The sequence below is a fragment of the Silene latifolia genome, chromosome 2 (genome assembly GCF_048544455.1).
Source record: "Silene latifolia isolate original U9 population chromosome 2, ASM4854445v1, whole genome shotgun sequence".
Taxonomy (NCBI): domain Eukaryota; kingdom Viridiplantae; phylum Streptophyta; class Magnoliopsida; order Caryophyllales; family Caryophyllaceae; genus Silene; species Silene latifolia.
This window is the reverse complement of record NC_133527.1, coordinates 185,754,750-185,767,289: the sequence shown is the minus strand read 5'-3', so window position 1 is coordinate 185,767,289 and position 12,540 is coordinate 185,754,750. Positions and strand designations below refer to the sequence as shown.

The 12,540-nt window shown below is 39.9% G+C and overlaps 2 protein-coding genes across 2 annotated transcripts; one reads left to right on the top strand and one right to left on the bottom strand.

Moving 5' to 3' along the window:
• Window positions 1-4,993: 4,993 nt before the first annotated feature.
• Window positions 4,994-6,455, top strand: LOC141643753 (uncharacterized). Its single transcript, XM_074453047.1, has 2 exons — window positions 4,994-5,319; window positions 5,820-6,455. Exons 1-2 carry the CDS (start codon window positions 5,142-5,144, stop codon window positions 6,161-6,163), a joined length of 522 nt encoding a protein of 173 aa, XP_074309148.1. The 5' UTR covers window positions 4,994-5,141; the 3' UTR covers window positions 6,164-6,455.
• A 1,227-nt stretch (window positions 6,456-7,682) lies between these two features.
• Window positions 7,683-11,227, bottom strand: LOC141643751 (omega-hydroxypalmitate O-feruloyl transferase-like). Its single transcript, XM_074453046.1, has 3 exons — window positions 11,005-11,227; window positions 9,594-10,073; window positions 7,683-8,771 (listed from the first exon to the last, which is right to left on the bottom strand). The coding sequence occupies exons 1-3, from the start codon at window positions 11,005-11,007 to the stop codon at window positions 7,911-7,913; spliced, it is 1,344 nt and encodes a 447-aa protein (XP_074309147.1). The 5' UTR covers window positions 11,008-11,227; the 3' UTR covers window positions 7,683-7,910.
• Between the last annotated feature and the right edge of the window lie 1,313 nt (window positions 11,228-12,540).

Below are 12,540 nucleotides of genomic sequence, written 5' to 3'. Positions count from 1 at the left end.
TATGGTTTCCTAGTTTGTAGCCTAGAATATCTTATTGTAATCTTTGTAGTCTTGTATTTATACTGGCTAATTATCAATGAGAAGATCAAGCATTATCTTCCTTTATGGTATCAGAGTCCTAGGGAAAGAATCCTCAAAACGCTTCCGCGGCTCCGCGCGCAAACCCTAGCCGCCGTCTCCTTTCACGACCAGCTTTTCCTTTCTTCTTCTTCTTTTCTCCTCTCTGTCCTCACGACATACTCCATGGCACCCGACAACACCAAGTTAGGTTTCCATCCGGCTCTTGCCGTGAACATCAAGAACCATGTCACAGTGGAACTTGGCATGGACAACGACCAATACCCGCTTTGGGTAATCCTCTTCACGAACCATGCGAAATCCAACCGTGTGCTTCACCATATTGTTGAACCGAAAGGTGGCTCGTAAGCTCCTTCTACCGAGGTAGAGAAAGAGCTCTGGGAAACTCTCGATGCCACGGTTCTACAATGGATTTATTCCACGGTCACCAATGATCTCCTCGAAACGATTGTCGAACCCGATTCAACAGCCATGGCAGCATGGAAACGGCTTCAAGATATCTTCCAGGACAACAAAAACTCTAGGGCGGTGACCCTTGAACATGAGTTTTCTCATATTGCCATGGCGGATTTCTCTTCTGCCTCTGCATATTGTCAGCGGCTTAAGTCTCTTGCGGATTAATTGAAGAATGTTGGTTCTCCAGTTACGGAGACACGGTTGGTTCTACAGATGGTATCTGGTCTCACTGATGCCTATCGCAATCTTGGTACTATATTCGTCAGAGTGACCCGTTACCTCCCTTCTACCGCGCCCGCTCTATGTTAACCTTAGATGAGGCCGGTTTTGCTAAAGAGGCAGCCACCACTTCATCGACTGCTCTTTTAGCTCAAAACGTGGGGGGATCTGGAGGAACTTCTGGGGCTAAGACACCTGCCAGCAACGCCAACAAGAACAACCGCAACGGCAAGAAGAAAAATGGGGGCAGCAAAGGCGGGAAGGGAAACAAACAGCAGGCTGCTGCTCCTTCGCCTGCCTTTGTTCCTAATGCCGCTCATGGTCAGACCTGGCCTCCGTCGTATGGTCAATGGGGGTGGCCACCCTCACCTTGGGGTTATCCACCATGTCCTTACCCATCGAGTCCATGGTTCCGTCCTGGTGTCCCTCGTCCCCAGCAGGGCATCCTTGGCCCACGGCCTACTCAGGCTTATGCTGCTACTACTGCTGATGGCTCTACTCCAACTCAGACGGATATTGAAGCCGCTATGCTCACTCTGGGTCTGACTCCACCGGACCCGAATTGGTTTATGGACACGGGCGCGACTTCTCATATGACAGCCAACCCAGGTACTCTCTCGTCTTTTGTTACTTCGAGTGCTCATAATGGTATTATAGTCGGAAATGGTCATTCAATCCCAGTTAATGGTTACGGTAATGCTACACTACCCACACCCCATCCACCCTTAGTCCTTAAAAACGTTTTACATGCACCCAAATTAGTCAAAAACTTGATATCTGTTCGCAAATTTACCATCGATAATTCGGTCACTGTTGAATTTGACCCTTTTGGCTTTTGTGTGAAAGATTTACGGATGGGGAGGCATCTGATGAGGTGTAATAGTCGCGGCAATCTGTATCCCATTTCCACTCCATCCACCTTAGAGTCCAGCACCAATTTGGCGTTTTCTGCCACAGCCCCATCTCTCTGGCACGATCGTTTGGGTAACGATCACCCAGGGGACCCGGTTTTTAATTCCCTTAGGCGCAATAAATTCATTGAATGTAATTTGAATTCCAAACCTTCATTTTGTCATTCTTGTCCTCTTGGAAAACATGTTCGTCTTTCTTTTGCTAATTCTATTACGCGTACCTTTTTGCCTTTTGATATTTTGCATTGCGATCTTTGGACTTCTCCGGTTCTTAGCTCGTTAGGTCATAAATATTATCTGGTTGTCTTGGATGATTTCAGTAATTTCTTGTGGACTTTTCCAATTGCTAATAAATCAAATGTTTATCCCACTCTAGTTAAATTACATGCTTACATCCAAACCCAATTTAAACGCAAAATAAAATCGATCCAATGTGATAATGGAACGGAATTTGTAAATGGCCCCTTTCGAAAATTCTGTGAAGATCATGGTCTGGTGTTTCGCCTATCATGTCCACACACATCGTCTCAAAATGGTAAGGCTGAGCGCAAACTTCGATTCCTCAATAACATTGTTCGAACCCTTTTGCTTCATGCATATGTGCCTGCTAAATTTTGGCATCACGCATTAGAAATGGCTACCTATTTGTCGAACATTCTTCCAAGTAAAGTTATTGCTTTTCGTACCCCTGTTTCCATTTTATTTCACAGGACTCCGACTTATTCTCATCTTCGAGTTTTTGGGTGTCTATGTTTTCCACTGGTTCCCTCTACCACCATTCACAAACTACAACCTCGTTCTAGTCCATGTGTCTCTTGGCTATCCACCAAATCATAGAGGGTATAAGTGTTTTGACATGTCGTCTAACAAAGTTATTATTAGTCGCCATGTTCTCTTTCATGAGTCTAACTTTCCTTTTGCTAAAGTTCATTGCCCCGACTCGCACACTTATAAATTCTTGGATGATGGGTTCTCTCCGTATGTTCTTCACCAATTAGCCCATACCCAACCCAACCCACCGTCCCCTGCCTCCCCTGCCACGGCCCAGCCACACCAGCCCCCTGGGTTTGCCACTACCCGTGGTGCTGCCCCTACCCGTGTTTGGCCTGCTGACATGGCTGTCTACCAGCGTCGCCAACCCACAACCAGTACCTCCACTCCATCAGCTACCCACATTATTCCATCCACTGTCCCAATTTCCAAACCCACGAGCCGTAGTGACCATGGTATTTACAAGCCCAATCCTAAATACCAAAAACCACCTACGACCCATAGCCTCAGCCACACCGTTGCTCACTCACCTTTACCTTGCAACCCTGTGTCGGCCTTACGTGATCATAATTGGAAAATGGCCATGGATGATGAATACACCGCTCTAATTAACAATAAGACTTGGGAGTTGGTTCCTCGTCCTAAAAATGTTAATGTAATACGGTCTATGTGGATATTTCGTCATAAATTTAACGCTGGCGGTTCTTTTGAGAGGTATAAGGCTCGTCTTGTAGGTGACGGGAAGACTCAGCAGGTTGGCATTGATTGCGGGGAGACTTTCAGTCCTGTGGTAAAGCCGGCCACTATACGAACCGTTTTATGTCTTGCTCTCTCGAAGAAATGGGTCATTAATCAGCTCGATGTTAAAAATGCTTTTCTTCACGGGGCTCTCAATGAAACGGTCTACATGCACCAACCGCTTGGTTACCGCGATAAGAGGTACCCTGACCATGTTTGCTTACTTCGGAAATCGTTGTACGGTCTCAAACAGGAACCTCGTGCTTGGTATAAACGCTTTGCAGACTATGTTGCTTCTTTTGGCTTTCGTCATAGCAAGGTCGACCACTCTCTGTTTGTCTATCAACGAGGTAATGATATGGCTTATTTGTTACTCTATGTTGATGACATTATTTTGACCTGTTCCTCTACTGCTTTGCGCGCCTCTCTCTTGAGTCGTCTTCATTCCGAATTTGCTATGAAGGATTTGGGATCTCTTCATTATTTCTTGGGTATCTCGGTTACTTATCATTCTCAGGGTATGCTCTTATCTCAATCCAAGTATGCTAAGGAGATTATTGAACGCGCTGGTATGTCATCTTGTAAGCCCTGTGCTACACCCGTGGACACTAAGTCTAAACTTAGTGCTACGTCGACTACTCCGTGTCCTGACCCATCCCTCTACCGCAGTCTAGGTGCTTTGCAATATCTCACGTTCACAAGGCCCGATATTTTTTATGCCGTACAACAGATCTACCTATTTATGCACAATCCGATGGACTGTCATATGCATGCCCTGAAGCGTATCATTCGCTATATTCGTGACACTCATTCTCGTGGGTTATGGCTTCGTCCTTCGTCTCTCACGTCTCTCACGGCATACATGGATGCCGATTGGGGTGGATGTCCTGATACACGGCGGTCTACTTCTGGTTATTGTGTCTTTTTAGGTGACAATTTGGTCTCCTAGGCGTCCAAACGCCAACCTACATTATCTCGATCTAGTGCTGAGGCCGAGTATCGAGGCGTCGCCAATGTGGTTTCTGCTGAGGCCGAGTATCGAGGCGTCGCCAATGTGGTTTCTGAATCATGCTGGTTACGTAACCTTCTTATTGATTTACAGGTTCCTATCTCTAAGGCTACTATAGTCTATTGTGATAACGTAAGTGCTGTTTATCTCTCGGTCAATCCCGTTCAACATCAACAGACAAAACACATTGAAATGGACATTCATTTTGTCCGAGAGAAGGTCGAACGTGGTGAAGTTCGCGTTCGTCATATTCCCTCCCGTTATCAAATCGCGGATGTCTTCACAAAGGGCCTTCCTTTGGTTCTTTTTGATGATTTTCGAGACAGTCTCAATGTCCGTGACCCTCCCGTTTCGACTCTGGGGGTGTGATAGAATATATGTAATTATTCTAGTAATTTGTTTGTTATTTGTTACCTATATTAGTGTATATGGTTTCCTAGTTTGTAGCCTAGAATATCTTATTGTAATCTTTGTAGTCTTGTATTTATACTGACTAATTATCAATGAGAAGATCAAGCATTATCTTCCTTTTCTCGGCTTGTGCTCCTGAAACAAAACTAGAGCTCGAATCGATGTCGAGCTCACCCGACCGACCCGATAGATCTATTTATATGACTTGACCTGACAATGACCCGACTCGTAACCGACCCAAACCCAACTCGGACGTAGCCGTGACCCAACATGATCGACCCTACCCAAACCCAAACCGAACGACCCGATTGGCACAATGAAGAGCTAGCCATGGAGACACTACTCTAGACCAAGTATATAAACATCCCCACAATCTGTCAAAAAAAGACAATTCAAGAATCACATGTCTTTGTTTGAAACGAAAATGATAAAAACACAAACTTATTTTTTCATTTGAGAAATGTTCAGATTTAAGTAAAAAGGCTCTTCAACAACTGTCTCTTCTCCTCTCCTCTCATTTTCATATTTTGCTTTCTCTGCTAACTCCCATGGACATTCCTATCATTCTTTCTCTTCTGTTTCTCTCCTTTTTCTCCTTATCTTTCTCTCAAAACATCCATCCTCCTCACCCGAAACACGCCGGCTCTCAGATCACTGTCGTTGGCACTGTCTACTGTGATATTTGCTCTAATAACACCTTTTCTGTCCACAGCTACTTCATACCAGGTAACATACACTTTGTACTTTGTACATACTACCTGTACTTTATTATTTTCGCATTACGTTACATATGTGAGCTAGTTTAGCGGGTAAAGTCTTTAATGAATGTACTCGAAACCCATCTGATGCAAAACAGTAACTCCCTTCTAAAAACATTTTAAAAAGACGGTTTTCCTAACATGTGCCCTAAAGGGATGTTTTATGTATAAATCATGGAAATAGAAGTGAAAATTCACCTTTTCAATGTCCAATGACATACCGAAAAGAAAATAAATCATGGAAATAGAAACATGTGTTCTTCAGATACGTGTTGGAAAAACCGAAAAGAAAATAAATCTTATCGCAGGTACTAGGAGAATGTTGTCACTGACTCACTGTACATGATCATATTTTGTAGTACAAGTACAACTAGCCAGTAAAATAATCTACTAAGATACAACGTCACGCTTGTCAACTAATTTAACTGGTAAAATCTTACGAAACTCGAGTCTTGATGTGATGATCAGGAGCTGAAGTGAAAATAGACTGCAAGTTCAGAGCAACAGCACCAAGAACAGCAGAAGAAATAACATTTTCTGTAAACAGAACAACAAACAAACAAGGATGGTATAAATTGGAAATACCGTCAGTCGACGGAATAGAATGTGCAAGAGAAGCAGCTGTTGTTTCACTTTGTAGAGCAAGTTTAGTAAGAAGTCCTCCTTCTTTAGGTAAATGCAATGTTCCTGGTTTAAAAACCACTTCTGATGTGGTTTATTTTAAGTCTAGTGAACAAAATGTTTGCATTTATGGTCTTAGTGCCCTTAATTTTAGACCATCTAAGACTAATAAGGCTCTGTGTGGTAATTAGCGGATTTTATAGTATTATATTATATGGTCTGTTATGTCATGTGTAATTTTTTATTTTTCTTCTTAAGATTGTGTTTTTATATAAATCAAAGTGTGATTAACTGGTGTCGAGTTGTCTATTCGTCTGAATCATTTGTTTACATTTGATCAGGACGGGGAGTGTTTGTTTGTACTTAATTTGTACCACTAGTTTTTATAGGATTTTATGTTATTTGTCCAAAGGTGGTGTATTGTATACAATGTACTCTTGTTGAATTATTGGAGGTGTGAAATTGTGAATAGTTGAATGTCAAGTTTGTGCCACATGATGTCTAGATGTCAATGGCTTATATCAGAGAAAAGAACAAAATGTATATACATAGGACTATAGGAGGTGTGACTTTTTTGGTAACTTCTCATGTGACTATGTGAGTAACTTTACGGCGTTACTCGTCAGTCGCTAGACCGTTAATATCGTCTAAAGCTCCGATAAAAGAGAAGGGTTTTTCTATGTTTTTGCGGACATTGTGAAGCAAGTCACCCTTGGATACAACAACAACAACAACATCAGAGCCTTAATCCCAAAATGAATTGGGGTCGGCTGGCATGAATCATCTTTTAGAACCGTCCCTGGGTGAACGCACACCTCAAAATGCGAGTAGAAAATGGAAAAGTGAAACACAAAAGGGAGAGCGAAAATGTAATACAAGTCACCCTTGGATATAAGTCAAAATTTGCAGCCAACGGAAAAATATTCTAGGACGAGTTTTATTATTATTGTTGTAGCATAAGCTAACTCATAATGAGAAGGTTTCGAGTAAACTGGTCTCATGAGTCTTAATGATCATGAGATCAGACCCGGGAGACCGTCTCAAGAGAGAATTAGTGATTACCCCCAATACCTCCCACAAATAGCAGGGTGGGGTGGGGGGTTTCTGTTCTGTTACTCTTTGGTGAATTTGTTTCCACTGTTCTAACATCCTTTCATGAATGCATCTAGTAACTTTAGGTGGTTGAAATAACTTCATCAAATAAGAACCTAGATTTAATGCATAGATGGGAGAATGCTATCTTCTGTGAATGTGTTCATAATAGTAGCTCGCTCAAATTCATCCTAAAACCAATTGGTCATGGCCCGACTCAGCAAAGGGTCATTCGTCTTTCATAGGTTGGGTACTGCTGTACTTGTCGAGCCATTTCATGGCGTATGTTGGTCTGGGGGCAAATAAAGTTTGGTTCAGGTCCCATCAGATCGACGTGGACCATTTCAGATTGCCAAATCTTGTGAATATTGTGATAGGTGTAGCCGTGTAGTCCACTAGCTTAGCAATCTCCTGCTTCGGACCTTAGTGGCTCAAGTCACAGACCAAATAAGTCGAACTATTTATAAGTTGAGCCGTCTTAAGGAAGACCTACTGAAACTTATATGCGACATTGCTCAGCGCCCACCAGGAAAACCGTAGCCATTTTCTAGTTTCGGACAGATTGTGAAATCTTGATCAATAAAAATATAAAATTTTCAATTATTCAACAAAAATAGTAACACAAAGGTTTTTTTTTTCTTAGTTGTAAGAACTACTGCAAGAACTTCCAGAGACGATCCGACAGATTCACAAACAAGGACAAAGAACAGCAACAATTTCATCACTTACATTTCCTCCTAAATAAATAACATTGCAGAATGATAATAGTAATTAAATTCAATAAAAAGTTTTATAATCAAAGCAGTAAAATGTAAAATCATAGCAAACAGACGCAAATTTCGATGCTTAGATTTCCTGAATCTGATCTTCAAAGGTGTTCATGGCCGAAACAGGCATACCGAGAAGCACATTAATAGATCTTCTTTCCTTACCATGAGACAAAAACAATATAACCTCTTTCTCAGGCAATGCTACGGGACCCGACAACACGGGCTCACCCCACCCGAAATCAGTAGTATGGAAAGACAGTCTTGACCAAGTAGTGATCAAAAGGGTTGAGCTCAAAGACGGCCTTGCTCTCGTCACTTCAAAGTAATCAATGGCTGATCTCATGTAACTATCAGTCACCATTTTGATGGATTCTTGAACTAGCTTTACACCTGTTGAAAGCGGGTTTTCGATCAAGTCCCCTGCAGGGCATATAGCATTAGTAAGGACAATTCCATTCCCAAAGTACCCTTTTGGCAAGGGTGGGCTAAACTTAGGCCTTCCATCAACTGCAAAGAGTAGTTTCGTCTTTTGATCAGGTTTCATTTCTAAGGCTTTGGTTCTAGCCCTCCAAACAAACGCCGAGAGGGCCTCAAAAGTGGTGCATTTCTCTAAGGTGGGATCCTCCATTGCCTTTGATTTGAGCTTCTCGAGAAGGGTTGGGTCAAAGCAGAAGGATCTGTATTGCATTGGTTCGGAATAGAGGTGACTGGTGTTGGAAATGTCGTCTATTTCATCGAATTCTTGGTGTTTAAACTCGATTTGAGGTGGGTTCCTGGAGGATAGGATTGTCCTGTCTAGGTATGGTGGTGTGGTTAGGGATAAGCCCCGAGCTGTTTCACCCCACGAGTTGACGAATTCCATGGCTCCGATTCCATCAAACATGCAGTGGTTCATGCATAGGCCTAGTACAAACCCTCCACACTTGAACTTTGTCACCTGCAACAGCCCAAAGGGTTACATTTTCGCTATTTTCCCGGTGTTCGGAAAGTCTGAAGGAAAAATCATATGATGAAACTACTAGCATAAGATAAACTCGATTTTTTTTTAAACATTTAGATAAGCGACATTTTAATTTTTCAGCAGGGACTAGCACCCCTTCTGGCTTCTAGTCACCACCTAAATCCGCCACTGCCTTATTCATTTCTTTACATATTACATATTTACTCACGCTAAAAACACAATTTAAGTCTCATTTTTATACTCGCATCATAAATTTTCTGTTATACTCGCATGTGCTTGCAAAAAAAAGATCCAAAAACAAACGTAAATAAATGACTGATACAAACCTGAGCAACAAATGACTGACACAAACCTGAGCAACACATTGTTTACATTTAGATAAAAATTGCGACATTTTAATTTTTTCAGCCGAGACGAGCACCCTTTTAGTCCCCACCTAAATCCGCCACTGCTCTTATTCATTTGTTTACATAATCCTTTTTTCTCCGTCCACAACCACTTAATTATATTGCATAATTACAAAACAAACTAAAAATCGCGCTAAAAGCACTATTGAAGTCTCATTTTTTCAGCGGGGACTAGCACCCCTTCTGGCTTCTAGGCCCCATCTAAATCCGCCACTGCCCTTATTCATTTGTTTACATATTACGGAGTACATATTTACAAACAAACAAAAAATTGCGCTAAAAACACCATTTAAGTCTCATTTTTATACGCGCATCATAAATTTTCTGTTATACTAGCATGTGCTTGCAAAAAACGATCCAAAAACAAACGTAAACAAATGACTACACAAACCTGAGCAACAAGAGGTGGAATCTCAAGGATATTCTTAGCACCAGGAACATCATAAACCAATTTCCCAAGAGTAACAGGATCAGGCTTAGTAGAATCACCAATATCAGCCATATCACACCCGGCCTCCGCCACGACAAACACCGCACCCTCACCAGTACAATCAACAATAAGTTTCCCTTGAGGACTGATCGTAAGCCGACCCGCTAAAGGGTAATATTTTACAAGAACCTTTGCAAGCGCATCCTTAAGGACTTCATCAGCCATATCATTACCTTTTTCCTCTGTTTTGAAACAGTAAATTGTACGGACAATGACTGCAATGTTTTGGTCTAGGTTTGAGAGTAAGTAGAAACCTTTGTCAGTTTGTTCAGATGGTTGTACCAATGTTGGTTTTGCTATGTGCCTCACATTTAGATCATTTTCCTTGTTGTTTTGGCCGTTGGACATCATTTTATTACCCTTCTCTCCATTTTCATTAACCTATAACATAGAAAAATGATGCACTATTGTGATTAATATGCATGCAATTTACGTGTATTCAGTGGCGGAATCGGAATTTGAACTTAGGGGTCGAAAAATTTTAAGAAGGGCGGATGAGTAATAATATAAGATACACTTGAAAAAAAATCAAAAAATTTAACTAAAAACTTCGAAAATCTCCACTGCATGTACTGAGGGCGTTAGTTCATAATACGTCTGTCTCATAACAAATCACGACCTTGTTTTATTTTATAACTTTGTACTATATCTTTTTTTGTATGTCAAGGGGTGAAATGTTAACAAGTGAAGAAACTGGAACAAGATGACATATAATTTTGAGCACAAATTCTTAATTAAGACAAATTGTAATTTATATTATGAATTAACGCGTTCAAAATTAAGATAGAGGTTATAAGACATCAGGGGTGTCTAAGGCCACGGGCGACCACGGGCGTGGGAACCGGGCCTCCGCTTTTAGTCACCGGATTACAAGCTTATACTCTATTAATGAAATTCAATACAAACATCGAACTATATAGACTTGTGCATTCATATTTAGGGCCTCATTTTCCTGTGCCGCACTGGGCCTCCATTTATTTTAAGACGCCCCTGTAAGACATGCGAAATATGAACTGACGCGTTCGAAACTATGACAAAGGTCATAAGACATGCGAAATATGAACTGACGCGCTCAAAATAGATGTATTGAGCTAGTAAATAATGCTTTGTTTTTAGATTAATTTTGAGCGCGTTAGTTTATATTACGTCTGTCTAATAACAAATCACATGTCAAGGGGTGATATGTTAACAAGAGAAAGACTAGAACAACTAATGACATACTCCCTCCATTTCACTACGATCTTTCAATCTTATTTTTTAATGAGTATACATGCATCAAGATAATTACTAAGAGATGAGATGAACGACTAACCATGGTGTACACGTCTTCTTTCTTTTGTAGAGAATGAGTTTACGTAGTATTGTAGAACAAACTTGTGACGATATCTTATTTTAGCAATGAATAAGGTTTTTGCAATAGAAAGGTGAACGTAGAAATATATAGAACAAGGAAAGATGGACCGTTTGAATTATTATTTATTTGGTTAACCTCTCAAAGAAATGTGGAAATGAAAGTTGAATAAAATTTTTGGTTTATGTAAGTTTCTTATGTGGAAGTATTTAAGGAGTCTTGTCTTGCGTAATTAATGAGTTAGTTAATTATATATGACTTATAATTAGTTGTTAATGTGGCATTTTTTTCTACGTTTATTGGACAATGTTACATGTAGATAGTATGAAATCATGCAAAAAAAATATAGTGAAATTGGGTGGGGTTGGTCACTAGCCAAGATACAATAACTTGGAAGTTATGAGATATAGACAAACACAATTACACAAGTAAACGTAATTATGTGTACACTTGGTTTGTAGGGTAGGCATCTAATCCTAGTTAATTATTTTGTGAATATGATCTAGAAAGTTAGGGTTCCATATTAGGCTTTTTATTTATTTATTTATTTTAACATAAAGGTCCAAAACAATTATGGAAATTGAACTTAAAATCATAAATTCGGACAATGTATGTTCAATTATAAACCTCTAGAGGGGTTTTTTTTAAGGTCTGTAAAAAGAGAAACAATAATTTTAATCTTGACCAAATTTAAATTCCGGTTGAGAATACTACCTCATGATCTCATGCACTTATTAATTACATAATTAAGGTATTTAAAATTTAGTTACTTATATAATTTGAATTGAAAAGCCTGGATTAGATTCATGCTTCTCAATTTTATAATCGGTTAAACTAGCTAACATCTCCTTTTTCAAAAGATAACAAATTGGCCGAATTATTGACTCCGAATTAATTAGTTAATGATTGATTGACTTGTTCTTTTTTACTTAATTTCAGCTCATTTTAATTCAGCTTAGCTTTATTCAGTTCAGTACAGTTTAGCTCGGTTCAATTCAGTTCAATTCAGCTAATTAACTCTTACTTTAACTCATTCAATTCAACTCAGTTGAATTCAATTCAATCCAGTTCAGTTCAATTATATTCAGTTCAATCCATCTCAATTCAATTTAGACCCTTTTAGCCGAAATAAACACGGCCAACCGATTTATGGTACCTCTCTTAACCGTGATATTTAATGTAGGGCATTTGCTTTGAGTAATAAGAGACAAATATTTGCATCCAATTTGTTTGTTTTACATGATGTAGTAGCAATTATAATTAATGCTATAAGATATGACCATGACTCTTAAGAAGAAAAGTGCTGAATATTGTTAGTTATTGTGTGTTATTTTTACACAAAAACACACCAAATTCGGTGAGACGTTGCTTTCATTGCAAACAGACTCAAGTAGGTGCAAGGTTGATCAACCAACATTCCTAAAAATCGTCACATCACATATTCAACCCAATAACAAATAAGTTGAATCTTTGTTTGAATGCATCTCAAATTAAACC